The sequence below is a fragment of the Lichenostomus cassidix genome, chromosome 25 (assembly GCF_008360975.1).
Source record: "Lichenostomus cassidix isolate B80296 chromosome 25, HeHo_3.0, whole genome shotgun sequence".
Lineage (NCBI taxonomy): Eukaryota > Metazoa > Chordata > Aves > Passeriformes > Meliphagidae > Lichenostomus > Lichenostomus cassidix.
Genome location: NC_139505.1, coordinates 157,156 through 183,762, shown reverse-complemented (window position 1 = coordinate 183,762; position 26,607 = coordinate 157,156). Strand labels below are relative to the sequence as shown.

Here is a 26,607-nt window from a genome sequence, read left to right as displayed (position 1 = left end):
CACAGGGAGTTAATTTTGCAGTATTCCCACTGTTGCCTTGCAGCCTTCCTCCTCCTCCTCCTCCTCCTCCTCCTCCTCCTCTTCCTCTTCCTCCTCCTCCTCCTCCTCCTCCTCCTCTTGGGGCCAGTGTGGGGCCAGCACTCCTCACTAACTACTGCTTATTTTCTATGTAACTCTAATTGCAGGGCAACAAGGAGTAAAACCACCTCACACCACTGGCAGCAAAGAAATTCCTTGGCATTAGGGGTGTAGGGGTGGTGGTGTGGGAGGGTGGTGTGTCTCTGCCCCTACGAGCACACAAAATCCAGCATTATTTATGGAAGGGAAAAAGTTACAAAGGAGAACTTTACAGGCTGAGTATACCTGGAGTAACACAGTGACTGATTACAATTACTGACACTGCTGGGTGAAGTGTAATTAATATTGCAGAGTAATTACACAGTTACTTCATCTGTTTAAAAATATATAAATATTCTCTGCTGAGTTTTCATGGAAAGCAGCAAACACCAATCCCGAACTTGGAGCCTGGTATGGCTCCATGCAAGGATCCAGGAAAGCCAGAACACGACACTGAGGAAGAACTGAGGAGGAAAAAGGGAGAAATGGTGAAAGCAAAACAGAAAGTGGCTGGTTCTAGAAGCAGCCAAGTGATGCCAAGGGTACCTCAGGAAGCTGAACACCAGCAAAAAAGTATAACGGAGTCTGAGGGGCTGCACTTCGGCAGGCATGGGCAGCAGTGCTATTGCCAAGATAGTGCCAGATAGTGCTGCTGCCCTCCACCAAACCCAGCAGAAGTGGCATGAAGGTGATGGGCTTTGTTTTAAACAGATGAAGCACCCACCCGTGCTAGCACATCACTTGCCAGTAAGCTGCTGCTTGATCCTGGTGAATTCAACACTGCTAACTGGGCTTCAGCAGGGACGTTCTCAGCATATGTGGAGATGTTGGAGCTGATGGAGTGTTTCATCCAGGACTTCTGAGGCTGCTGGCTTTGCAAAATGCTGGGAAGCTCCCAGCAGGCAGTGGTGAGAGCACCTGGAGACCCCCCAGCACTTGGGCTGGCCCACCAGCCTCGTCACTGGCCACCAACACATTGGCTAGGGGCAGCCCTGTGTGGCCCTGCACGCTGTAGGCACTGCTTTCCCGGCTCTGGCACGTGTCTCCATGCAGGATATGACACTGAGGACCAGAAAGAAGTGTCCATTGTTCTTCCCTGGGTAGAAAACACTCACAGCTCCAGAGAACATCCCAGGAAGGTTACAGCCAGACATTGTCACCCAGCTGGCAATGTGAGGGGGGCATCCTATGGCTCCTGGCAAGATGGGATGGAGCATAGGTGGTGTCAGCCAGAGCATAAGGAGCCCCCCACATTGGCATCTGCCTGGCAAGGTGTGGCAATGGTGAGAGGGGCAGGGGGCGAGGGGAGTGCCCCAGGGAGAAAAACTCTCCCTCTGGTGTCTCCGTTGCTTCAGTGCTTCTGACTTGGTGTTTTGTTTTGTTTTCAAATGTGAAGACCTGAGATTGAGCGTGGGTTTTCCATCTGCCACCGGACGCCGCGGCACAGGCTGGCCCAAGGCATCACCTTCTGTCCCCTTCTTTCACCACGTGTAGAGGCACCTGAATGGGGATGCAATTCCCGATCCCAAGGCGTTGGCAAAGCTCCGAGCATTGCTCGGCACTGCTGGTCCCACTGGCTCCAGCTGAAGGGTCCTGCAGCAGTTCAAGGACCAGAAGAAATTTCACAGAGACCTTGTGATCTGTGTGGAAATGCTTCCCCCGTCCACGGCAGGGCTGAGGGCCTGTGTTTTAGCAGCTGCTTGAGCTTGTGTAAGGAGTGGGGAACGAGGTGGAGCTGACCCCAATGGGGCTCTCAGAGAGAGGCGTTTGGGGGGTGCCTACTGGCACACTGACCCCTCGTGCCTCCAGGACAGCGGCGAGCAGGCGCTGCTGCTGCTGGCGCAGCATGTCGGCCATCAGCAGGGGCAGGGAGTTGAAGCTGGCACTGAGCTGCTCCAGCTTGGATTCCAGGCCACTGATCTGCTTTTCCAGGTCCTCACTGCGGTCATTTAGCTCAGTGATGAGGTCATACATCACATTCTGCATCTGGGGAGGGGACATAGGGGACAGCGGAGGGGTTAGTACCATGACTGGAGGGGTTAGTGCCAGTGCCACTGGCAGAGTTAACCCTTTTACCCCTTTCTGCCCCGAAAGCCACTCCATCTCAGCCCACCCCAGGTTCTTCAAGGGTTCTGTGACCATGGTTTGGCTCATCCCTGGACATCAAAGCAAGGATACTCTGCTGGCCCTGTACTGTTGAGCAGTGGTATCCCTTGCAAAAGGGGATGCAGGGAACCCCTGACTCATGTGTTTCTCCTGCTTTGCAAGGGCAGCCATCCCACAGCAGCTATTCCTTGCTGACATGTACTGAGTCAGAGCATTTTGCGGTCAGCCAGTTTAGTTTTTCTGAGTGAAGAAAAACACTCAGGTAGTCTGGCCAAGCCACAGGGTCCTTGTGGGACTTGCCTTCGAGAGATCGACAAGGGTGTTGGCTTGGTCACTCAGCTTCCTCTGCTCCATCTTCACACTCCGTAACCTGGGGAGAAGGAAAGACCAACATGGCTGTACTCACTCCCCTGTTTCAAACTGCATCTGGAGACCTGCCTGCATTCCCAGGCAATGAATGCAGGGACAGGATCCTGGTTCATCTGGAGCTCAATCTGCCCCCAGCCCACTGCACGGCTTCTTACTGGTGGATGGCTTGTAGGAACTTCCTCTGGTGCTTCCTGACTTTAGCATGGTCAATCTTCTTCAGCAGCTTGGTGTGCTTGTAGATAAGCCATGTTTCCCGCAGGACGTTGGCTGCTGCATTCTTGATCTGCAAAGGAAGAGTTGGCTGCAGTTCACCAGGCTTGTGGGATTTCACAGAGACACTGGTCTGGCTCTGCTGTGAACCAATGTTGCAAGAGCACTTGACCCACCCCAGCTGGAGTGAGGCGCTTGGCTTTGCATCCACACAGTCTCCTGAACTATTTCAAGGCACGATGAGCAGTTCAAGCAGGAGTAAGAGAAGACAGAGCTATTGGCCCCTGGTGCAGCCACATCCACATCCACATCCTACTTGGCACCAGTGCTCTAGCATGCCTGCATGGAAAGCTGTACCCTAAGCCTCAAGAAAAAAATCCCAAAGCTTTCCTTGATTCCTGCACCCATCTGGTGCATCTTGGCAGGTCCCAATTGGGCTGCCGGCACTGGGACATGACTTCTGCAGACTCCCCAGCTCAACTGCAGCTCTGCTACTCACTCCAGGAGGAATTGACTGCCGTCTGCCTGGCATGGAGCCTGCAGATCCATATCCATGGCCAGTGAAGTGGGGCTGACTAGCTGTTTTGCTTTCCCAGCCTGGTCACACCAAAGTCCTGACTATTCCTGGGTTGTCAGGGCTCTGTCTGGGGCTCTGCTCTCTGCGGTGAAGTGATCCCACCACTGGGAGGTTGCTTTTCCAAGGCAACCAATGCTCATTTTGCCACCATCCCCTCTAAAAAATATTCCAGTGTGCAGAACCCATTTTATGACACACCACTGTAGGTTTGGCAATGCTTGCCATGACAAGGCTGCTGAGACCCGAGATCTCCTGCATGCAGCTCCTGCATGCTACCAGGGACGTGACACCAGATCCTGGTATGGCAGTGACCCCATGGATGCCCTACTATAGGCTCTGGGTCCCTCGTCAGGGATGGAAACAGCCAAAGCCTCACAGTGTGGTTATCTGTGGTGGGCGCTGAATCACCAAAATCCAGTTGTCTTTCTGACACCAAGAAAAGTGAGATCATGCACTGGAAGAGGCGGGAGTATGCTTCTGAGGGAGCATCACCTAAATCCCTGGAGCAGAGATGGTGCTCTTTGTCTCAGCGTAACACTTGTGCCTGCTCTGCATCCACAGCACTTGGACAACTTCCTCTGCTGTAGTACCTGCAGGACTACATCCAAAGATGCCTTCCTCTCCTGTTGTAACCTCACCCACAGATGCTGACACCTTCTTCCACTGTGGTACCCACAGGATCCAGAGTTGCTGACACCTTCCTACTGACATGGTAGCCCAAATCCCCAGCTCCTGGCACACAACGTGGCCCCCACTCCCCATGTCCCCCATGGTACCTTACCCGCTTTGTCAGTTGTGTGTCCATCATGAAGTTGTGGACGTGCTTCTCAGCTTTGGTGAGTTCCAGCTTCCTGGCTACCACAGCCACCACCAGTGCTGTACATCCAGCACCCTGTGCAGGGACATCAGTTGGGGAAACAGTTTGTCACCTTCTTGAAACACCAGCAGTCCCACCTTCACCCTTGAAATCCCCTAATTAACTAAATCTACATGTCTTCCCCATTATGCTAACAAGAAGGTATTACAGAGCCTGGCTGTCCTTCAGCGGCTGATGATGGGCTGCATAACTTATGGAAGAGTCCGGGGCTATTAATAAGGTCAGCAGCGGTCAGTGGTGAGCCTGTGCCACTGCAGGCCAGAGATCTGCCCCATGCCAGTGCCCTGTGGGATGGAGAGCCCTCCACTCCCAAGAGAGGTTTGGGGTGGGAGAGCAGTGGGGAAGCACCAGGCAACATGGGTGAGAGCAGGGAAGGGGCCCCAAATCAGGACCCTTCATATTGCCATGTATCTCAATAGCACCAACTGGGAGCTCACTTATCCTGGCAACTAGGTCCAGATCTGTGTGGCAGCTATCTTCTCTGGTGCTCCTTTGTGCCAAAGTGCTCTTTCCAGAGCCTCCCTGCGGTGCTCCTGAGCTCTGCCCACTGCTGCCCATACCAGCTGAGCCACTTCCCCCCAGTGCTCTGGCAGAGCCTTGTAAGCCTGGCAAGCTCTCTAATTTAATAAAGAGTCATTAATTAACATGATGCCCTGAGCCGAATCCTTCAACATCCTCAAAGGTCCTGCTGTACAGTCTCAGCTCCCACCACCTCTCTCTTCTTGGTGGGGCAACTACCCCTGATGCTGTGACTTGGGGAGCCCAGCAAAACCCCCAACCCCAGTGGGCATGGGGGTCCCCCATTTCCAGGGGTTGGGGGGGCTGTGCTTGGTGTGGGGGGACACTTTGCTGAATGGTGTCTCACTTCAAAGTAACCACTAGTTGGGGAAGAGCTTTGGGAGCCTGCAGCACTGGGATCCCCTTGGCTAAGCCCACAGCTGCTCCTCTACTGGGAATTGCTGCATCACCCTCTCCCATAGGGATTTTCTCCCTCACTTGTCTCCCACCAATAACACCAGTTTTGCTTCATCCAACCTCATCGAAGACAGATCAAAGACTTGCAGATGACATAGAATTAACACCTGTTGGTGGAGCCACCCTGACTGATGGCACTCATGAGGCATCAGCTTGGGCTGTGCTAGCTGGGAAGAGGGATGGCTCCATCCCCAGGGCCTGGAGCTGAGGTGGGCAGAGCTAGGATGCTGTTTGCTGGGGTGGATCTGTGGAGGAGCCGTGACTGCAGGGCCTCCAGCTGCTCCTTCAGCAGCCCTGGCTGGAAAGTCTCAAAAGCTGGGAGATCTCATGGATGCTTTGGGGCTGGAGCCCCTGGAGAATGGTGACCTTTCAGCCAGAAGGAAAAGAAGCCATGGCAGATGAGCAATGGAAGCCAGATGGTGTGGACCAGGATGGCCAAGGAATGCTTAGGTGCCCCTCTGCACCCAGGAGACATCACTGACTCGTCCAAGGGCCCTCCACTCTTACTGAATGTGTGGGTCTGAATCCACCCTAAATTTATCACATGAGACAATTCCATCAGCTTTCAGGCTATGAGACCTCAGAGCTGAAGCCATTTGGTCTTGTACATTGACAAAACAGCTGGGAAACAGGTCCCCGTAAAATCCAGTGGCTCCACCTCAGCAATGGGGGCAGGCAGAGCCCACAGGATGGACAACCAGTTTGGCAAGGCCCTTACCATGATGCCAGTGAGCAGGCAGACTCCCTTCCCACAGTAGGTGTGCGGGACCATGTCACCATAGCCGATGGAGAGGAAGGTGATGGAGATGAGCCACATGGCACCCAGGAAGTTGCTGGTTACATCCTGCTGGTCATGGTACCTGCCAAGGAGACACAGACATCAGCGTCACAGCAGGGGCAGGGATGGACGCAGCAGAAACGGGGGTACCTGGGCACAGTGGCTCCCCTGACATGGGCTTTGCTGGGTTACGGGATTAAGAACACAACAGGATATCCCATAGTAGCAGTGGTTGCACAATTTATGGCACAGGAAAACCCACATGGACAAAATCAGAGCAAAAACTCAATGGAAAGGGCTTCTGCTTTCAGTCAGACCTGTCACCACATCCTAGTCCCATTGTGTGCCCCTGGTGTCATGGGGTGCTGCAGCAAGAACTGGCTGATGGGAGTAAGGGCTGTGGCTCTGCAAAGCCCTTGACCACAGTAGCCCACCGTTGGCATCCTCCCCTGCATCCCGCTGGTGCTGCAGCCTGGCCTGTGCCACCCCAGGAGACAGTGACATAAGCAGCCACAGCAGAACTGCTAGGGATGGATCCTGTCAAGCCTCTGGCATGCACTTGGCTTTCGGAAACAGGGGAAAGGCTCACATCCTCAAGACACAACACATGTGGAGTAGCTGCAGCTTTGGGAATGCTGCAAATTTTCCATTTCCCTGCTGAGATGTGAGGTCAATGACCACTCTGGCCGTCCCACACATTAGCTGTGGCTCTTCCAGCAAACATGCAACCAGGGGTCTCAGCTGCCTCCAGCTCCCTAGGGCTGGTGCAAGCACAGCCAAGCCACGCAGGTATGTTTCCTGAGGGATGCAGCACTGACTCCTGGCACCGGAGCAGGGCCTGGCCCAGTATGGAGCAGGACTCAGCCCCAAGTCAGCAGGGACAGGCAGTGACTTTACCCCACCATGAACAGGACAGTTGTTCTCCTGCCTCCCCGGCAGGCTTCTCCTATCCTCTTCAGAGAATCCAGAGAGGAAAAACAGATGGAGCTTTTGGCAGTCCCAGTTCCAAGATCATCACTTGCAGAGCAGTTGGGTTTTCTCCTCTTCTGAAATGCTTTTCCCTCAGCTGGAGACTCAAATGAGGTCCTGGTGCAGGAGAAAGCACCCTCAGCCATGGTGAGATTCACTCTGGGCAGGGCTGGCCAGGGGGGCTAGAGCCCATAACCACAGTGGGGCTCCCCAAAATTCCAGCGCCAGCAGTGAGGCACGCACCCTTATCCGGGCCAGTCTATTCTCCTGAGGAGAGCTGAGCCCACCTCATCCTGCGACAGAATGTCTTGATGGGACAACCCAGAGAGCATCATGCTGGACAAGGGGATTACAGGCCAGCTGGACAGAGGGACATTTTTTCTTCTGAGTGGTGCTATGAGCAAGAATTGATAAACCAGAGGGGCTGGCATGTACCACAGCGGGTGTGGGCAGGCAGAGGAGCCACCTGCTTATGCCAGGGATTGCTGCAATCAGTCAGATCCCAGCACCGCCTTCTGTTATCCCCTTGTCTGCCTGCCCCCCCTAAGGCCACAGCCGCCCTCACCACTGTGGCGGCCATGAGCATCACCCTATCGCCACAGTATGCCACGGGACACTGTTGCAGCACCATCTCGGCTGAAGCGACCCCATCGCTTTGGGCAGCCACCCAGATTGTGCTCCAGGCCGGCTGTAGCCTCGCCCCGGCAGCTGGACGGACGAACAATCACACGTGTGAGCACACGTGCGCGCCGTCGGCGGGCAGGCCCGGCAGCGCTGGCGGCACCGCAGGCACCGCAGGCGTCTGAGCGCGGTGGCCAAGCAAGCAGGCGAGGTTGCTAAGCGACTCGCTGCCTTCGGAGAGGTGCGGCCCCGCGGCGCGCACGGGAGGATGCTGCGCCCACAGACACTGGAGCAGCCCACAGTGCCGAGGAGACATGCCATGGCTGTGCCACTCCAGCCCGAGGACCATGTCTTGGAGAGGCACAACCACGTCTGAGCTGCCTGGCTCCAGGGGGTGCTGGTTGGGAATGGTCCTGCAAACGACAGCAAATTGTTTTCCCCGTACCAGTGATACCACTGTGGACCTGGGGACACAACCTGGATAGCCCTTGTGGGAGGCGCATGAGCAAGGGACATTGTGTCCCTCACACATGGAGCCCGTCCCAGGGGTTCTGCATTCCCCCTGTCCTGCATCCCCCATGACGCATCTCCAGCCCACCTAGGTTTGCTTCTGCCACTCTGTACATAGATGGAGATGGTGGCCACTGCAGTGCTGATGATCTGCAGCGCCTCCTCTGCATAATTTCTGGGGTTATTTTGTTTCTAATAGTTCATTATTTATTTTGTGTTTTCCCGCCTAAGCCTCACCAGGTGGGGGATTACCCTCCTGTGTGTGTCCTGGGTGCCTGTCTGCCTGCTTCTTGTTTAGGAGACACAAACCATAATTTCTCAAACACGATTAGGCAGTGCCTGAGGATCCAGCTCATAAGGAGAGCATCATTAAGGGAGACAGGAAGGCAAATACAGCCAGCAAAAGCTCATAAAACCTCAGTGTGCTGTCCCATGCCACTGCTGCAGCGCTTAGAGCTGCCCTAATACTCCTTCGCAGCATGACCAGAGAGCAACAGGGCCCAACCTGGGGAAGAGGAGGGGTGGTCTTTCGCTCACCTTGCAAACAATCTAGAAACCATCTGGTGTCCCAGGTAACGCTGGGGTGCCAGTTGGTGTGATCCCTCACACCTCAATTCCAAGGATGACACAAAGCTGCCACAACAGGACAGCTCATGGGGGACCCACGCTCCCAGCCCCAGGTGCTGCTGGCATCTTGCACCATGGCTGTGGAGAAAACCCGCCACAGCACTGAGGATGCCACTGCCACAACCCCCTGGTTCCCTCAGTAGACAAAGAGTGGTGGCAGGTCCCTGAGAGATTGAGGTGCAGTGATACCCACTGGGCCGGTCGCCACAGCAACCCCGGTGCTGTGCATGCTGATGCTGGCATGATGCCATCAGGCTGTGGGTTGTCACTGCAGTGTTGTCATGGCAGTCAGTTGCAGTGATGCTAGAGCCTGAGCCAGGCCCTGTCACTTACCATCAGCACCTCTGGCCTCTCCCCCATACCCAGTCCCCCAGCTCCCACCATTCTTCATGTCCCCCACCCATCCTTTTGGGGCTTCTGGCACAATACACTGTCCCCTTGCACGAGGACCCTGCCTGGCCCAGGCACTGCACTGTGAGGTCAGGGCTGACCCTGCTCTGCCTCCTGCCTGGGACAGGGCTTGGTGGAGGGAACCTGTGGCTGCCAAGACCCCGGAGCCCTGCATCCCTCCCACAGGGTGTTGGGACATTGCATCTCCACTGAGCATCTTGAACTGCCATACATCACAAACCATAAACTGCTGAGCATTCAGAACTGCTGCACATCTTGAACCATGAAGCATCCCAAACCTCCACACATCCCAAACTGATGCTCATCATGCTCACGTCCTGAACTGCTAAGCATTCCAAACCACCATGCATCCCAAACCTCCACGTATCCTGAACCGATGTGTGTCCTGAAGAGCAGAGCATCCCAAACCACTGAGCATTCCAACTGTTGAGCATTCTGAACTGCCACATACCCCAAATTACTGCTCATTCCAAACCACTGTGCATCCCAAAGCACCATATGCATCCCAAACCTCTCTCACCTCTCGCACACACGGACTGTCCATGCAGCGATGATCCAGAGGGAAATGCTGAAGACCAGCAGCACTGTCCCAGGGCAGATGGTCATAAGTGTCTTCATGACAAAGCGGGTGTTGAAATTAATCTTGTTGAGCGCCCCAATGCTGCGTGAGGAGGCATCAGTGAAGAGCTTGCTGTGCAGAAGCATCACCCGAGCAATCAGGTACAGGCGCAGGAACATGGGGATGGACAGGATGATATCCACATCAGCCTCTGCCCGAGAAGGTGTGTAGGAGAAAGCCAGGCGGGCTGTCCAGAAAAATTTGTACTCCCCAGGGATGGGGTGTATGGCACAAACCAGCATTTCCAGGCTGATATAGAGGATGCGCTCATATGTCATCGCTATCCGCCAGTCATCAGCTCCATTGTCGATCACAAAGAGCTATCAAGATGCAAAACCACTTGGTTACTGCTGGCCCCAGACAACTTCCCCACTGGCATCCCTCCCTCCACAGGCTGATATCGGGGGTCTGACACCAGAGCCAAAAGGAGCTGGGTGTGACTCAGCCAGGAGCGCTGGGGATGCATGGAGAAGAAAAACATGGGAATGAGCCATCACCAACCCCTCTGTTGTCCTGCTAGTGTATGTTGGAGATGGTCACATTGCAGGGGACACCAGAAGGCTTTAAGGTGCCTAGCCTTGAACACATGCCTAAGCACAGTATGGGGACAGCTCACTCAAACTTGGGCTGGCAGGAGACTGCCTCCTGGAATGTTCCCCTCACCCAGGCCACAGGGATGGGCAAGCTGTGGTGCCACAGAGCACCAGCATAAGCCACCCCAGCTGCTCTGCTCCTGCTGCTGCACTGATTTCACTGACAGTCATCACACCCTGAGTGCCAGGGCAATTTCTGGGGAGGAATGCCACACTCAGAGCATCCAGCTGCTGGCAGCAATGGGATCCAGTTGTCATAGCAACCGACGGTTCATCCTGGGTGCACCAGCTCCTCTCCCATCATCAGCAATGGAGTTGAGGTCTCTGCAGGAGCTGGGGAGATGGCAGCTCAGTTGGCCTCTCTGGGATGCTACTAGAGCCCTGGGGGTCACCCACTCTGTCCTGCCTCAGCAGGGCTGTCCTGAGGCTGCTATCAGCTTCTCCCTGGTGTGATGGGGACAGCAGTATCACCCACAGCAGCAAGAACATGCTCAAGGCCTCTCTGCAAGCAGCACTTGGCAAAGAAGCCACCAGGAAGGGATCCAAGGGGGATGTGGCAGCCAGTGCTACTGTCCGCATCCTCAACACTGCAAGCAAGAAATAATGCTGTCTTGCTCACAGGTCCAGGGCTGCACACAGCCAGGGCAGTGGATGAGAGGTGGGTGGGGAGCATGGCCCCAGCTGGCACTGAGCCCAGGAACAACCCTCCTGCCCTGCCAGGGACCCCAGTGCACCTGCACTAGCTGCCTCACTGGCATGGCATGGCACGGCATGGCACTTGGGACTCTCCCTGGGGACAGCAGGAGCCACCAGGACTGACTCATGGAGTGGCTGTCCCGGCCACCTCCCTTTCTGTAGGGAAAGCTCTGCTTCTTTTAGCTGCTTTGTTTGAGAAATTGTTTACAAAAATGCTCCAAGCTGTCAAGGGAGATCCTCAGGCATTTAGCAAGCTGACAGCCCATTCCTTCCTGGAAAAGGGTGTTAAAATAAACAAATTAGCAAGAGGAAAAAGGCAGGAGCCTTTTGACTGCATGGAGGGATTGGTGGAGGGCTGTCATAGGCCAGGGAAGGGAAGGAGCAAGGGAGGATTTGGGCAGGATTCCCCATATCCAGCTTCTCTCAGTCCTGTACCTGTAAAGCAACAACGTGAGTTTCCATGGAAACCGAGTGTGGTTCGGTGGTACCCAAGGGGGCATTCCCCAACATGCCCAGCATCAATGGCTCCAGCAGGGGAAAGAACAAGAGTGTCAGCCACCACATTTCCAGACAAACAAAGCCCAAGAAAAGCCACCAAGACACCTCAGGGGGACTAAAGTTTCACCAAAAGCATAAACAGCCCCATGCACTCCAAGCACGGGGACAAGAGGTCTCTGCCCCCCCAGAACACCTTGGCTGGAGCTAGCAGCCTTGCCAGCATTGCTCTCCTTCACAGTGGTGATAATGTGGTGCTGGCAGAGGATGGCATGTTCTGCCCTAGGCACCAGAGACCTGGCTGGGGTGCTGAGTGATGTCCCAGCCCTAGAGAAACTGAGGCACAGGAAGACCTTCAAGTATCCCAAAGGACTAATTAACACAATTGATAGGATGATAGCATCACAGACTGGTTTGGATTGAGCAGAACCTTAAAGCTCATCTTATTCCACACCCTTTCATGGGCAGGGACGCCTGACACTAGACCAGGTTGCTCCAAGCTCCATTCAACCTGGTCTTGAACACTCCCAGAGATGGGGCAGCCACAGCTTCCCTGGGCAAGAAAGGAAGATGGAATCCTGAGGGAAGAGGCTGAAGTCATTGTTTCCCAGAGGCCAGGAGGTCTGATATTTGCAATGGCCAGGTGAGCACAGTCCCCCACCTTGGCCGAGAGGTACAAGAAGTTGAGGATTTACAGCTCTGGCAGCCCCATTCCATTCCAGTTTGATTATCAGCAATGCCTTTATAACACTTTATAAAACACAGGGTAATCAGCAGCCAGCACAACTTTGTTTGGAGCAGATCAAGTCAAACTGATCTAATTCCCTTTCTTAACAATGTAACTGGCCTGGCAGAGTGGCCAGGACCATGGTGAGGTTCAGTCTCCATGTGCAGAGGGATAGCAGTGGGACTTTGGCTCCGGTCAAGGCAGGAGGGGTGGGATGACCTGTATGCCGCCTGGGTGGACACTGTGTTTGCACAACCCCCTGCCAGGAACAATGAACTGAGGAAGTGGTGAGCACTGGGGGCACAGCTCGCCTGGCTGACCCCAACCACCGCTATCCCAGGGTAAATATTATTCCAGCAAGAACCAGAGCTCTCAAATATTTGTTTTGAGTAACTCACCCCCAGGCTTGGTCCCCATGCAGGTAGGCTGAGCTGGAGTAGGGGCTGCCAGGATGGAGGCAGGCAGGGAGTGGGATGCCAGCCTGCTATCTGGCAAAACCAATTGGGATTATGGTGCACTCAGGGCCAGGGGCTTTGACATCCCTTCCCAGGATGCTCCTTCTCCCAACTGGTGATTCATTCCTCCCATGCCCAAAACAGGCTGGCGTCATGCCGAAGCTAGGTCGCACAGGGAAGCACAGCCTTCCTGGAACAAACTGGGAGCCCTTTAACTTCCCAGGGAGGAAGAGAGTGCGCAGCCCTGATTAGGAAAGGATTTCACAGCTTTCCTTGGCACTTTGACTGGTCCAAGCCCTTCCTGGCCACAGCCTCCCCCAGTCACAAGCAGATTTGCCAGGCACCTAGGGCCCAAACAGACCCCTTGGTGCCTGGCCTTACTGCCCCCCTGAGAACCCTCATGGCCCCCCAAGACCTTGACAAAGTGGGAGGAGGCTCCATGCAGGATGCGAGTTCAGGTACTGTGTCCCACCCCAGCAGCCCCTTGCTAGGCACTGATGATGCCAGGACCTACCTGCACCTCCCGTGTGTGATAGGCAATGATGAGGCCCAGCAGGATGACAGTGGAGAGGCTTATAAGGCATTTCAGGGCCAGGGAGAACATGGAGTCCTACAGGGTGAAAGAAGGGAAAGTGTTAGGGGGTATGGAGCTGTGAGACTCTGCTGGCACAGGACTCCGCACCTCAAGGAAGATGCTGCCCCCCAACACCTGCTATCCCCATCCTCAACAGCACTCTTGATGCTTCAGCTGCCCCCCTAAGCAGCTTGACATGGTAGCAAGGGCACCATCAGTACCATCAGCATCACTGGTACTTCCAGCATCACTGGCACCACTGGTACCACCAGCACCATGGGCCCTCTCTCCAAAACTCTTTTTTAATTCTATTCTATTCTGCTGAGTGCAGTTCCCAGCCTCCCCTCTGAGAAGTGTGATGCCAGTGCCCTGGCCCCATCTTGCCTGAGCCCAGTGTTATGGTATCCAAATGGATGATCTAACTAGACCCTCCAGCTAATCAGCCTTATGCAAATTAAACCAGCCTCTGATTCACTGATAGCTGAACTGGTGGGTCCCCAGAACCCCACTGGGAAAAGCAGGATTCAATGTCCCCTTTGTATGCTGGTAAGCTCATGTGGATGCCAGCCACAATCCAGCCCCAGGGATGCTAGGGCATTGGCAGCCCTTCACCAGGGTGTTATTCCCAAACCAACCTGCCTTGCCATTGCACCCATCCCACACCTGCACCCATCCCCAGCACTCTGAGACCTAGCATGGTGAGGCCTGGCATACTCATGGAATGCTATCCTTGGCTCCCCAGAGTGCTGGACTGGCTTCAGCCTTGCTTGGCTCCCTCTCCCCATGTTCCTCATCTCCACAGGGTGTTTGCATGTGGAGAAGGGACTATTTGCTGTGGAGGCGGCACCGCATTGTTAACAACTTGGCCCTGGCTGTGCAATTGTGTGGACATAATGGCTGATGCTGAGAAAAGTGCTGGGACTAAACACTAGCAATTAACACGCAAACTCCAGGGTAGCATAGTGCCAAGGCAGCTCTGGCGAGACCCTTCCCAAGGGGCACCAATCCTGCCTGGTGCACAGACACCCACTGCCCCACCTGGAAAGTGTTACATACTGTGTTTACCACTGCCTACTGCTGGTGTTTGGTCTGAAGAGACCCATCAGGAAGAGCTGTTCCTGGGTCCCATGCTTGCAGCAAACAACATGGGGTCTCGGTCAAAGTGGGGCAAGACCTTGGCACCCATGGCATGTGTCCTGCTTCACCATGTGGGTGGCAGGATGCTTCACACCAGCAGTGCTGCACAGGTGGTGGGAAGCAACAATACTGTCCCATGGCCAGGAGAGGCCCTGTCCTGCCCACAGTCGATTGACAGGCAGGAAGCAGGCAAACCCTGGTCACTGTGTCCTCTCTTCCCATCTCAGCCCTGGGACCTCTGGCTGTGAGCATGTGGTGACGTGACTGGAGCCATGGGGCAGAATTGGAGTTGCGCTGACATCCCCACATGCACAATAGCAGCTGGCCCTGATCACCTGCACTACCATGCTCATGGTCATGTCCCTGCTGAGGAGTTCTGGTTTCTCACCACGGTCTGTTCTTGGGGGGATTTACACACAGTTGCCCACTGCTGCAAATGCAGCCAAGGGCCTGTGGAAGCTGGAGCCAGGGACTCTCCTGCACCCTGTTGTTGTCAGCTCAAGTGTTCGTGCCACAGTGGGGCAGGGGCACAGCAGCATGTCACAGCTGCTGCATGGCAGCAGCGCTGACTCACAGGGTCTTCCCCAGCTGACACAGCAGCTCAGTGTGGTGGGGCCAGCAAGCATTGGCAGGGGTGCTGCTGGCAGCTTGGTGAGGGTGGACAGTCCCCCCCGGCACCAGGCATGCAGGCACATGGAGCCTGCGAGGGTGGCCGCGACTCAACAGGTAACAGATGTGGGTGGGGGATGGTGGTTTGCCTTTGCTCCTGCCAAAGGGGAGTGGGAACCACCAGAAAAAGGCACTGGCATTGAAACATCCTTCTCTCTCAGCAAGGGTACTAGGGATGCCAGCTTGGTACCAAGGCATGCCCCTACTTCAGACACAGCAGTGGAACTACTGCCTGCAGCCCCCACACGCCCACCGACCCTGGTAGTCAAGGAACAACAGGGCTCAGGAACCTCTGCACCTCTGTGGGGAGGCAGCAGGGTCCCCCAAACCCACAGGACCCCCAGTGACATCCATCCCTTCCTCCACCTTCTCTGCTCACATTGCCCTCCTCACTGCCCGTGCCAGATAATGACAGGAAGTGGTGAACAGCTCCTTCCCACCCTGCTCCTTCCCCTCCACTGGCAGCACCATGGCATGGGGTCCCCCACTGGCTGCCCCCCAGCTCCCTCAGCAGTGCTGTCCCGCTGACGCCCATGGGTGCTGGTGGGGGTGCCGATGCCTTCCCCTCTTTGGATACTTATAAATAACATGACAGATGTCTATACAAAGAGTTATTCATATCACTGCCAACCAGCGCAGCCCTGGAGCAGGAGCTGGAAGGGACGTGGGGGGGAGAATTATAAATAAAAGACACTGTCCTGCAAAAAAAGGAAAAAAAAATGGCAGGAAGGGGTGTGAAGGAGGAGGAGGAGGGAGGGGGTACTTCACCGCACCGCTGAGGGCACAGTGCTTTGAGGAGTACTCTGCCATGCCAGCAACAGGCACCGCAGACCTCAATGGGTTGGTGCCTGCTGCTGCAAGTGCATGGGGTAGGACTCGGCAGAGCACCCACTGGCACACAGCCCCAGCACCGGCAGCCAGGTGGTCACCCTGTCCGACACCTGTGGCTGCGGCATCCACTAAAGCTCTGGGAACACCCTGTCAGTCACCAGCCAGCCTGTCTGACCCTGCTCCACTCCAGATGGCCCGAACAGCTCCATGTTTATCCCATGGGACACTAGATGGGGCAAATGGCTCCATGCTCACCCCGTCAGGCATCATTTGGTGCCACCAGCCACACACACACACCCCTGGCCCCGTTGGTACCTTGGAGTAGAGCCCCCAGGAGAGCTCAGTCTCAATGACCATGACGACAATGCCAAACATGCCGAAGATGAGCGCGTAGTCACTGAGGCGCTTCCTCTTCTCGAACAGTGCCCGGCGGTGCCCCAGCCGGTAGCCGATGTTCTGCGCCTTGCGCTTGGGCCCCTTAGCAAAGGTGGTGGGGGCTGGCCGGGCAGGCGGGCGGGTGGCACGGTGAGTGGCGGGTGCATGGTTGTCCTCGCGTGAGACGACAATTTCGGGGGGTTCACCAGCACCAAAGAGCTGCAGGGGTTGTGCCTCTGGTTCGGCCTCGATGAGGTTCCGCCGGGATGCACTGAGTCGGCTGAGGGGCTTCATCACTCCCCCGCTGTACTTGCAGGAGCTCATGGCAATTTCGGTGAAGGGGTTGCTGTCCCGCCGATGAACCAAGGGGCTGGGCTGCCGGTGTTTGCTGCTAACCACCCCAGAGCCCGCTGGGTGGTCGCCGAGGTTGAGCTGGCTGCCGTGGCGGGAGGAAGGGTGGAGGGCGGCGGGGGCGGCGGGAGGAGGAGGAGGGGCCCGTAACGACCCGGGCGAGGAGTGCAACAGGCTGTGCTGAAGCGGCGGCAGCGCGGAGGGCGGCGGCGGTGACCGTTCATCTCCCGGTAACGGGCAGGGACACCGACCATCCTCCTCCAAGTCCCCCACGCCCGAATCGTGGAGATGCCCCGATGTCTCCATGACGGCGGTACCGGCGCCGCTTTACAGGGCACCGGTTCCGCTTTACTTGCCACCAGCCCCGTTCGCTGGATCATGAATGGGCTCCGTGCTCTCGCTGCTCTCGCCGCCGCCACCGCCCCCGCCGCTGCCGCTGGCCCGGCCCCGTAGCGCCATTGGCCACGCTGGGGCTCCCCGCAGGCTGACATCATCCCCGCCCGCTCCCCGCTTTGTATCTTCCCCCCCCCCCCCCATCACACCCCCAGCTCCTGCATCTCTGCGGGGTCGTTTGGGACTTGTAGTGCACCGGGTTGCACCAGGCACCGGTACCAGTGTGCCCCGACGGACAAGTGCCACACCACCCCTCATCTGTTTAACCCACCAGGCTCCCACACGGGTATCTCCTCTCCTTTTGCATAATCCCCCTTAATCCCTCTATAGAAGATGGAGATTACAAGCAGCATCTGGAGCAGGTGTTCCTATCCTGGGGGTGGGTCACCCCATGGATGGGTGGGTGTGTGCGTGTGGGTGTGTGTCTCAGGATGTCCCCAAGGTTGGGGTCAGGGTAATGGTAGACCCAGAGTACAGGATATATACATATAGATGTATATATAGGGCCCTAATCCCCCCTCACAACCCCCAGCCTGCCCAGGAAACCCCCCATCCCTCAGCCGTGCCCAGCTGTTGCAAGAGAGGAGCAAATATTAGCATGAAGCAGATAATCTGTAGGGAATTGGTTGCTAGGAACTCTATTAAAAAACACCACAAAACATCCAGCTGGTGACCCTGCTGCTGGGACAGAAGATATTGAACCACATTTCTGCCCCCTAAAAGCTGGGAAACCCAAGGTGAGGGTGGGGCAGCATCACTTGCGTGTCCCTTCCCCAGAAATGAGACACAGCCCCAGCGTGGCAGCGGTTCTCAGTGTCAGAGCTTTATTCCAGAACAGGAAGCACTGGCAGGAGGTGGAGGGGGAGATGCTGAGGGGCTGGGGAGGGGAGGATGCAGTCCCCAAGCCCCAGTGAAGAGACCTGGTGCTATAAACTCCTGTGCAGTGACTGCAAAAGCATCTCCAGCTGCTCGCCTAGGGCCACCTTATCCCCATCATTGGTGATCACCCAATCAAAGGCCACTCCCTGGTCCAGGCCGCACTCAGATTCAGCGTCGTCCACCCCTGGCAGCAGCAGAACCCAGGGAGACCCCAAGGACAGTCAGGATTTGTCTATCTGTTCCCCCTACCATGGTCTCACCCCCCAGAGCTGGGGGGCTCGATCCAAAGCCTCTTGCTCCCACTGCCAAGGAATGGTAGTCGAGGCAGCAGACCTGTGCTCATGGGGCAACCCCAGTTTTGGTGTCATGCTTGGGGAAGCTGCCCCTCATTTGCTCACCAGTGACAAAGACCCAGTTCCTCCTCTTCCTTGTCTCCTCAGTAGCCACCACCCGCACGGTCTGCACCACGTCCCCATAGACATCCCTGAACCACTCCACATCCGAGAGGCGCCGTGTGTCACTCACCACCTGCACAGGGGCTCCATCAGCACTCGCCCTCTGCCCCCAGTGCCCCTGTGCACTCCCCAAAACTCACCCACACTGGCTGCAGTGCCCCCTCCACTGCTGCCCGGCAGAAGAAGCCAGGGTCAGTGTGGCGCTTCTCCTCGCCCCACCGGATCATGTCCTGACGGAACATCTCCTTGTAGGCGCTGGCATCCAGGAGTCGCTGGAAGTCGAGACCATGCTCCTGTGGGGAAGGGGAGTCAGCAAGCATGGCCTGGGCCAAGGAGCATGGCATGGCACAGCCATGGCAGACATGCCATGCCTCAGCACAGCACAGCAGAATGGCACAGCTCAGTACAGAACAGTGCACAACAGCTTGACACAATGTGGTACAGCATGATCGTGGGATGGCACAGCTTGGCACAGCATGTCCTGACATGGCTTGGTGTGGTGCAGCATGGCACAGCTCAGCACAGCATGGCAAAGCACCAGATGGCACAGCACAGTGCAGCAGGGCAGGGCACAGCTCAATGCTATGTGGCACAGCATAATATGGCATGAGCATGGGAAGGCACAGAACAGCAAAGCACATGCCCTGGCACAACTCAGTGTGGCACGGCGTGGGTACAACACGTGGTAGAACACGGCACTGCCCGGCACAGCTCAGGATGGCGTAGCATTGCATGTCATGGTGTGGTACGGTATGAGCGTGGGACGGCACAGCACGGCACAAAGTGTACTGGCACAGCTCGGCATAGTGGGGCGTGACACGGCTCGGCGCGGCCGCGGTACCTTGGCGTACTGTTCCTTGAGGGGTCCGGAGAGGCGCAGAATGGTGCAGACGTCGGGGCCCAGCCTGCGAGAGAGGTGTCAGCGGGACAGGCACTGGCACCGGCTCCATTCGGCCACGAACCGCCCTCCCTGTCTCCCCCGTACCATCCCCGCCCTCCGTGCTTTCCCCGCCCACACCCCCGCCCTCAGTCCCGCCCCACCCGGTACCGGCGCCGCAGCTCCTCGGCCACGAAATCCTTTCCCGATTTCCTCTTCCCGCTCAGAAGCAGGACAGCGCGCGGCATCGCCATAGGCGCCTCCGTCCCCGCCCCCGGCCTGCTCTGGGCCCGCCTCCAGGCACGTTGACTCCACCCCCCGGCGGGACCCCGTCTCACGGCGCCCCCTCCAGGGCCGAGCCGGCACCGCAGTGAGGCTACCCGCAAATCCCCGCCGGGACATGGCGGGTCCTGCCCCCACTCCAGAATCCTGTACCCCCAGCAACCCTCTGCGCCCCTGCCCTCCCTTTCCCCCAGCGCCCTCATTTCCTCCTCACACCCTGTATTCTCCTCTGAAATTCCTTTTCCCCAGCACCCTGTTCCCCCCAAGATCCCCTTTCCTCGCAGCATCTGCATTTCCCCAGCACTCTTCCTCCAACAAACCCTATTCTTCTTCTGCACCCCGCTTTCTCCCTGCATCTATTTCCCCAGTACCCCCTTTTCTCTCCTAGCACCCTTCCCCCTCAACACTCCCTATTCTCTCTGCACCTCACCTTTTCAGCTGCCCCTCACTTCCTCCAGCACTCCCCTTTCCTCTTCACTCTGTCCCTCCTCTAAATCCCCATTTTCCCACAGCACCCCCAATACTCTTTTCTCCCCCTTCCCCTCCAACACACCATATTTCTCTCTGTCTTCCCTTTTCACCTGCAGCCCCTCTCTCTCAGCAGCCCTTCTTCCTCCCTGTCCTCCTTCCTTCCCTTTCAGCACCCCTTCTTTGCCCACAGCAGTCCATTCCCCTCTGCTTTCTTTTCATACTCCCTATTCCTCCTCTGAATTCCCGTTTCCCCAGCTCTCTTCCCCCAGCACCCTCCCTTCCCCCCCAGCCTCAGCATCCCCATTTTCCCCACACCTACACACCTCTGCCCAGCGCTGACTTTATTTATGGTGGCAGTGCAGCATCACACAGTGCATTTGGTTGAGAACGTGGCCCTGCTTGGCCCTACAAGGTGCAATGGTAGCCACCAGACCCCCACAAACAGCACATGAGGAGCCCTTGCATGGGGGTGCTGGCATACTACAACACTGCCTTCTGGGCTCTACCCACCCATGCTGTGCTGCCGCGGGGCTCTCTGGCCCCACACGTTCCCAGAGGTGCTGCAAGAGAAGGGAAAGTGTGATGGGGTGCAGGACAGGGGAATCCCTGGGGACACCCAGCACCACCTGCCCCAGCTCACCCACGGTAGTGCCGCAGCACGTACTCCTCGAAGTCATCAACCGCATCCTTGTCGCCCCACTCCTGCCGTGCCACCTCCTCAAGCAGCTCCTCCACGTCATCCACAAAATCAACAAACCGCAGGCGGTCGTGGGCAAAGACACCATCGGCCCTAAAGGCCCCATCAAGCCGCGATGCCAGCCCCTTGAAGTGCCTCCCCAAGCCCAGCTGCCTCATGAAGCTCTCCAGAAGCTGCAGGAACTGCACCTTCTGCACCGGCTCCAGTGCAACCCCCAGTACTTCCCGGCCCTCCTTGTGGGCACAGTCAGCCACCCCAGAGCAGTCCTGTGGTGCCCGGTACTGCCTAAGCGGGGGCAACTCACGGGAACCATGCTGGGGGTGGCTATGAGACAGCCTCCCCCAGGCTTTGCCTGGCTTGTGTTCATGGAGTGGTCGGGGATCCTTCCTGTGTCCGTGGGGTTTGCCATGCTCCCTCCTCTCCTGCTCGTGGGGGGACCCTCTGGTGCCATGTTGCTTGTGCCACCTGCTCTCCTTCTCTACCTTGAATGGCTTCTTCCAGTGTGTGGGGAAGGCCCTGACCCCCTCTGCCTCCAGCACCTGGGCCAGGTGCTGCTCCAGGGTGCTTAGTTCCTTCACAAGCCCCTCAAGGCCCCCGGACACCCGGATGTGCTCCAGGGTGTCCGCTAGCTCTCGCCGCAATGAATCCAGACTGCCATGCCACCGTGCTGCGGCCTTGCCATGCACTGGCGCACCTGTGGCACGGGGCTGCTCTGCTGCTGGGTCCCTGGCGCTGCCCGGTGCCCCTGTGGCCTGCAGGCGCCGCAGCTCAGCCCGGGCCTCCCGCAGTGCGGTGACCTCCCGCTCCAGCGCTGCACGCAGCTGCGCATTCTCCGCAGCCAGACTCTGCTGCTGTGCTCCAGCCACTGCCGCTTCACCCTCACTCTTGTGCAGCAGCGCCCGTAGATCATCTTTGTGGGCCTACGGGAGGGGTAGGAGGTTGTCAAAGAGGTGGCAGTGGGATAGCAGCACTGAGACACAGCGCTGGGACATGGCACCGGGAACCAACCTGCAGCTCCGCTTGCATGAGCCGAATCTCCTGGTTCTCCTTGGCCAGCTTGTCCAGGAGTTGGCTCATGGACTGCATGCTCTGGGGGTCCCCAGCATCTGGCAGAGAGGGCTTCTGCTGCGACTCCTGGAGGACAGGAAGGTTGGGAGCCCTGGGGGCTCTGAGGACACCCCCCACTATCACTCAGCCCTGCTCGAGACCCCTCCTTACATTGTTGTCTATGGACAGCAGCGACTCCTGCTCCCCAGCAGCCAAGTCCCAGCTCCCCACACCCTCCACATGGCCTGCAGAGGAGGACATAGGTCTGAATGTCCAGGCTGCTGCAGGGTGTCCTCCTGCACAGATGGGCTAGTCCCCTGTACTCACCATCTGTCATGTCATAGATACCACCTGGGGAGAGGAGAGGACAATGAGGGATGTCTGGATCCCACCCTGTCCCTGGGGCCTCAGCCACCGGGACCCCCACTTACCAGTGATGATCAGCAGTCCCATAGCAACCAGTGCTAAGGCACCCAGCAGGTACTTGCTCATACTGAGCCCATCATCATCAGTGTCCTGTGTCCCCCGGTGTGAGGCAGGCACGACAGTGTGGGGCCCAGGAGAGGGCTTATGGCCCTGCCGCCACCGCAGCCCCTCCATGTCATTGTCACTGCTAGTGCAGCACCTGTCCTCAATTGTTGACCCTGGGGAGAGATGGGGGGACCTCCAGGCAGGGTCTGCACCTAAGCAGTGCCAGCATGGATTCCCCCAGGCCAGTCCCCTGTGAGGCCCTGACCTGCCTGGAGAGGGTCAGGGCAGCGTTGTGGCTCAGCCTCAACATTTGGCTCTTTCTGCTCATCACCCGCTGGCACGCAGGGCTCCACAGAGCCATCCAGGGCATCCTTCTCTGCCCACGCCCTGTACTCCTCGTGCTCCTCTGGGTCCTGCAGGCACAGGCACTGGCATGTGGGCTGTCCCCCCAACCAGTCCCAGCTCAGCCCCAGGCTCCCGGTTCTGACTCACCCCTTGCCTGCTGCCCTCAGGGCACAAGGTCCAGCTGGGGAAGGTGGTGGCACCATTGGCAGTCACTGCTGGGGAGAAGTAGAGCATGGAGGTGAGACAGTGGCACAGGGAGGCAACACCAGGCATGCCCCACACCCATGGTGGCTGCCTGCCTGTGACTGTGTCCTTCGTGCCTTCATTCTCCTCCTCCTCCAGTTCCTCATCCTCAGACTCATGGGAGGTTGAATCCTGCTCTGGACCCACCGTGTCAATAGGTAGACCCTAGGGAAGGAGGGACACAGGTGTTGGAAAACAGAGTTTTCCAGCAAAATTTGTGTTAGTTGAGCAGGCCTGAACAAAGCCTCAGCATAGGCAGGCCTCAGTAAAAATCCTAGTAAAGTGTCATGAGAAGCTAAAACCTGGGAACACAGCTGTGTTTCTAGGCTGTGAGAAAAATATTATGAGAAAAGATAGGGAGTCAGAAGTGCTATGAGAAAAGAATAAGGGAGTCATCAGGAAAAACCCTGATTATGTGAGAACAGACTGCAGATGCGTGTTTAACTATAATTAGTAACATCTGTAACAGTATGTAAGTTTCTCGCTTGGTGAAATAAAATGGAGCTTGCTTTATATCTCAGATTGAGACTGCCGCTTGCTTCCTCTCGCCGATCGTCACACAGGGAGACACCTTCAGCCCCGACCTCCATGTGCCCCACTCTCTGCAGCCCCAGGTATGCTCTGGGGGGTCTGCTCAGGCATCTCCAGCTCTAGGGGGCTGCCCTAGGGCCCCAAGGCATGGGGTCCCCAGTTCTGGGATGTTGCCCTGGAGATCTCAGGCAGCTAAGATCTGCTCTGGGGGTCACCAGCCCTCACCTCGCTGCCTGCCAGCACCCAGCTGCTCTCTGAATCTCGGGAGTCCAATTTCTCCGCCATTGGGATAGCCCAGCACCACCTGCAAGGAGACAGACAGAGGCATGCACGGACAGCGGGACATGACCCAGCTCCCAATACGAGCTGGATGTGACCGGGAGAGCCATGGTTCCGGTGCCAGCCAGTCCCCAAGCGCTGCCTGTGGCTGAGGGGCTTTCAGAGAGCCATCCCGCTGCACCGACTCTGCAGCTCCACCCTCACTGACACCAGCTGCCGCCGCGGGGTATTTTTAGCCCATGATGCCGCCCGGCAGGTGGACGGGAGACGCGGAGCCTGCCGTGGGGAAAGCAGGGGCCCGGTCGGAATCCCACCGCCCCACAGCAAGGCGACAGTACCGGAAGGGGGTCTCAAGCAGCCCTCGCATCCCTTTTCCACCCACCCACCCGGGACCCAGAACCGGCCTGGGGGCGACGGCCCCGCCGGTGACAACCCCCCCCCCTCCACTCCCCACGGCCTTGTCCAAGCTGCGCCCGCACCCCCCGGCCCCGTCTCGATTCGATGCCGGTTCCGGCCTGGTAGGGCCAGCGCCTCCCCGCGGCCCGAGCGGTACCTGCACCCGCCGCGTCCTGTCGGGAACTTTCCCCGGGACCGCCGCCACCGCCCCCGGGGCGGGACGCGCACGTGACACAAGCAGCCAATCGCAGCCCGCGGCGAAGCATCGGACCAATGAGGTACGCGGGGGGCGGGAAAAGCGCGCGCGGCCCTACCAGTACGACATCCCAAACCACGCTCCCCTCACTCTCCCCCCGTCCCGGTACCGGATAGACACTGACATCCCCGAACACCTCCCTCGGACAGACACCGACACGCGCGTTTGAGAGTTTTATAACGACGGTACAAAAATTTCCATTAACGATTGGCTAAAACGGACGGACGTGGGGTGGGGGAGCAGGTACCGGGACCATCCCGAGCACCAGAGCAGGGGGCACCGGGACTGCCCCGTGAATGTGGAGGGGGCCACCAGGACCACTGCACAGCCCAGGAGGAACCCCCTGCATGGGCAACGACCTAACTAGGAGTGTTGCTGCAGGGCACCAGGAAGCCTCAACCCTCACAAAGCTGGTGCACTGGGGCCAGAGCCTTGCTTGCAGCAAAGGGCTGGCAACGGCATGGCCAGCACCATCCTGGATCCCCTGGTGGGTCCTAGTGGCAGGCAGGGCCTGGTGAGCAGTCATAGCCAGTGCATGCCTGTGCTTCTCTAGCTGGCGGGCAGGGGGGGTGGGGCGACAAAAAATGGAGGTTTGGTCCTAAATCAGTGGGGAAAGCTGTACATGATGGCTGAATGGTGACTCAGCCGTCAGTGGCAGTCACCAGCTGTCCCATGCCCTCCCGGATGTAGACCGACTGGATCTCCTTCGTTTTGAGGCAGAAGTCGCAGGCCCAGACAGCAGAGGCCTCGGTGGTGAGCAGCCCATAGGCATTCTCGGTCATGCCCGTGCACTCTCGGTGGAACCACTTCTGGCAGGAGGCCTCACACAGGATAGCATCCTGGTCATCGTTCACCTCGTTGCGACAGGCCCCGCAGGGGTACACGAGCCCCGGTGGTGGCTGGTGCCCTGAGGTGTTGGCAGCCTTGCCAGGGGGTGGCAGTGGGAGGCTGTTGGTCTCAGGGGTGCTGGCACTGCGGCCAGCACTGTTGGGAGCAAAACCAGGCTGTGCCCCATTGACGGTGGCAGGGGAGCCCGAGTGCTGCTCCTGGGCAAAGGTGCTGGGGGGAGGGTTCTTGCCCCCCTCTTCGCCACTGGCCGGGAAGGTGGGATCGGCCCCAGGGAAGGGACTGGCTGTGGGGGGCAGGGGTGGCATGTTCTGCCCGGGACGCTGCATGGGCGATTGTCCAAAGAGGTTGCTGGGCTGGCTGAAGCGCTGAGCCACTGCTGGCCCCCCGGGGGGATTGAGGGCTGGTCCGGCGCCCAGATCTCCCCGGGGTGGCTGCCCCATGGTTGGGGACATCATGGGCCCGAAGCCCGCAACAGGCCCCTGCATGAGCTGCCCCATAGGGGGGCTGAAGTTCTGTTGTCCAAGGGGCTGGCTGAAGGGCTGCCCGGCGAAAGTCAAGCCCCCCGGCTGCACGTAGTTGGGATTCTGCGGGGGCATGCTAAAGGCCGGGCCCATCTGCCCGGGGGCGAAAGGCGGGGGCTGCCTCCGCAGGGGCTGGGGACCTCCGCCGTAGGCAGGGGGCACCTGCGGCGACATTCCACCCTGCACGCGGAAACCGCCGAAGGGGACGGGGCTGCCCAGGAAGGGGGCAGGGGCCGCCCCCACCTTGGGGGCCCCGAAATCATCCTCGAAGGGATTGGAGGCCACCAGGTGGTCCACCATGGGGGTGGGTGGCGGGGCGAACTCCGAGAGGTGCGAATAGGCAGGGCCCTGCGGAGAGAAAGTGGCGGTCAGGGTTGTTGCGGGCCCCCGGCCCCCGCGCCGCCCCAAGCCTGGCCCTACCTGTGTGTTGGACTTGCGCCGCTTCTTTTCGGGGCTCTTCATCTGCAGCCCTGCGGGGACAAGCGAGTCCGCGTCAGCAGGGCCGGGGAGACCCTCACCCACCCCGGTCCCGGTCCACCCGAGCTCACCTGCCTTCCCCTGCTTCCGGCCGGGCCCGCCAGCAGCAGCGCTACCCGCGGGGTGCGGGGGCCCCGGCGGGGGCGGCGGGGCCGGGACAGCTGCCTCCAGCTTCTCTGCGTGCGGGGCCGCCATAGCCCTCACAGCGCGCGCGTCGCCGCCATGGCCCAACCGGAAACGGAACCCACGCGGGGCCAATCACAGCGCGCGAGGGGCAGGGCGAAGAACGCTAGATGCATCAATCACTGCAGAATCCCACCCCACCCCTCGGTCGGACCGAACCAAGTGCAGAGTAATAGAGGTGGGGGTTACGGTGAGGGGAACAGACGAGACAAACCACGTACGAGGGCCTAGGCGGAAGGGAAGGAAAAAGGATGAACTGTAGCGCCCGTAGGGGAGCACAGGGCGG

At 58.1% G+C, this 26,607-nt stretch overlaps 4 protein-coding genes across 8 annotated transcripts; all 4 read right to left on the bottom strand.

Moving 5' to 3' along the window:
• Window positions 1–216: 216 nt before the first annotated feature.
• On the bottom strand, window positions 217–17,137 carry KCNN3 (potassium calcium-activated channel subfamily N member 3). Of its 2 annotated transcripts, XM_085082712.1 has the most exons (9): window positions 16,259–17,137; window positions 13,247–13,342; window positions 9,668–10,086; window positions 6,907–7,095; window positions 5,950–6,091; window positions 4,161–4,271; window positions 2,748–2,875; window positions 2,524–2,593; window positions 217–2,103 (listed from the first exon to the last, which is right to left on the bottom strand). In XM_085082712.1, the coding sequence occupies exons 1-9, from the start codon at window positions 16,973–16,975 to the stop codon at window positions 1,807–1,809; spliced, it is 2,169 nt and encodes a 722-aa protein (XP_084938838.1). In that variant the 5' UTR covers window positions 16,976–17,137; the 3' UTR covers window positions 217–1,806. The 2 variants fall into 2 exon arrangements, with proteins under 2 accessions (XP_084938838.1, XP_084938839.1); XM_085082713.1 differs by lacking the exon at window positions 6,907–7,095 and having other exon boundaries at window positions 16,259–17,135.
• Window positions 17,138–17,869: 732 nt separating this feature from the next.
• On the bottom strand, window positions 17,870–19,565 carry PMVK (phosphomevalonate kinase). Its single transcript, XM_085082144.1, has 5 exons — window positions 19,445–19,565; window positions 19,238–19,301; window positions 18,537–18,689; window positions 18,340–18,469; window positions 17,870–18,125 (listed from the first exon to the last, which is right to left on the bottom strand). The coding sequence occupies exons 1-5, from the start codon at window positions 19,525–19,527 to the stop codon at window positions 17,989–17,991; spliced, it is 567 nt and encodes a 188-aa protein (XP_084938270.1). The 5' UTR covers window positions 19,528–19,565; the 3' UTR covers window positions 17,870–17,988.
• Window positions 19,566–20,352: 787 nt separating this feature from the next.
• PBXIP1 (PBX homeobox interacting protein 1) lies at window positions 20,353–24,313 on the bottom strand. 3 transcript variants are annotated; one of them, XM_085082122.1, is made up of 11 exons: window positions 24,193–24,313; window positions 23,586–23,664; window positions 22,886–22,994; window positions 22,734–22,801; window positions 22,507–22,654; window positions 22,202–22,414; window positions 22,098–22,121; window positions 21,942–22,015; window positions 21,732–21,857; window positions 20,667–21,643; window positions 20,353–20,586 (listed from the first exon to the last, which is right to left on the bottom strand). In XM_085082122.1, exons 2-11 carry the CDS (start codon window positions 23,643–23,645, stop codon window positions 20,529–20,531), a joined length of 1,857 nt encoding a protein of 618 aa, XP_084938248.1. In that variant the 5' UTR covers window positions 23,646–23,664; window positions 24,193–24,313; the 3' UTR covers window positions 20,353–20,528. The 3 variants fall into 3 exon arrangements, with proteins under 3 accessions (XP_084938248.1, XP_084938246.1, XP_084938247.1); XM_085082120.1 differs by having other exon boundaries at window positions 22,734–22,798; window positions 24,193–24,257; XM_085082121.1 differs by lacking the exon at window positions 22,098–22,121 and having other exon boundaries at window positions 24,193–24,257.
• A 138-nt stretch (window positions 24,314–24,451) lies between these two features.
• PYGO2 (pygopus family PHD finger 2) lies at window positions 24,452–26,509 on the bottom strand. 2 transcript variants are annotated; one of them, XM_085082136.1, is made up of 3 exons: window positions 26,210–26,509; window positions 26,082–26,131; window positions 24,452–26,009 (listed from the first exon to the last, which is right to left on the bottom strand). In XM_085082136.1, the coding sequence occupies exons 1-3, from the start codon at window positions 26,331–26,333 to the stop codon at window positions 24,933–24,935; spliced, it is 1,251 nt and encodes a 416-aa protein (XP_084938262.1). In that variant the 5' UTR covers window positions 26,334–26,509; the 3' UTR covers window positions 24,452–24,932. The 2 variants fall into 2 exon arrangements, with proteins under 2 accessions (XP_084938262.1, XP_084938261.1); XM_085082135.1 differs by having other exon boundaries at window positions 26,082–26,509.
• Window positions 26,510–26,607: the final 98 nt, after the last annotated feature.

What these genes read in the sequence shown, in the direction of transcription:
- KCNN3 (XM_085082712.1), bottom strand. Translation starts at nt 16,975, where the DNA reads ATGGAGACATCGGGGCATCTCCACGATTCGGGCGTGGGGGACTTGGAG. An exon ending in CCTGGGGGCTCTACTCCAAG is followed by an intron (nt 13,343 to 16,258) that starts GTACCAACGGGG and finishes TTCACCCTGTAG; the next exon opens with GACTCCATGTTCTCCCTGGC. An exon ending in CCCTTGTCGATCTCTCGAAG is followed by an intron (nt 2,104 to 2,523) that starts GCAAGTCCCACA and finishes TCCCCTCCCCAG; the next exon opens with ATGCAGAATGTGATGTATGA.
- PMVK (XM_085082144.1), bottom strand. Translation starts at nt 19,527, where the DNA reads ATGGCGATGCCGCGCGCTGTCCTGCTTCTGAGCGGGAAGAGGAAATCG. An exon ending in GCCGAGGAGCTGCGGCGCCG is followed by an intron (nt 19,302 to 19,444) that starts GTACCGGGTGGG and finishes CCTCTCTCGCAG; the next exon opens with GCTGGGCCCCGACGTCTGCA. An exon ending in GAACTGGGTCTTTGTCACTG is followed by an intron (nt 18,126 to 18,339) that starts GTGAGCAAATGA and finishes TGCTGCTGCCAG; the next exon opens with GGGTGGACGACGCTGAATCT.
- PBXIP1 (XM_085082122.1), bottom strand. Translation starts at nt 23,645, where the DNA reads ATGGCGGAGAAATTGGACTCCCGAGATTCAGAGAGCAGCTGGGTGCTG. An exon ending in GGGTGCTGGCAGGCAGCGAG is followed by an intron (nt 22,995 to 23,585) that starts GTGAGGGCTGGT and finishes CTCCTTCCCTAG; the next exon opens with GGTCTACCTATTGACACGGT. An exon ending in CCCTGACCCTCTCCAGGCAG is followed by an intron (nt 22,415 to 22,506) that starts GTCAGGGCCTCA and finishes ATCTCTCCCCAG; the next exon opens with GGTCAACAATTGAGGACAGG.
- PYGO2 (XM_085082135.1), bottom strand. Translation starts at nt 26,333, where the DNA reads ATGGCGGCCCCGCACGCAGAGAAGCTGGAGGCAGCTGTCCCGGCCCCG. An exon ending in GGCGCAAGTCCAACACACAG is followed by an intron (nt 26,010 to 26,081) that starts GTAGGGCCAGGC and finishes TTCTCTCCGCAG; the next exon opens with GGCCCTGCCTATTCGCACCT.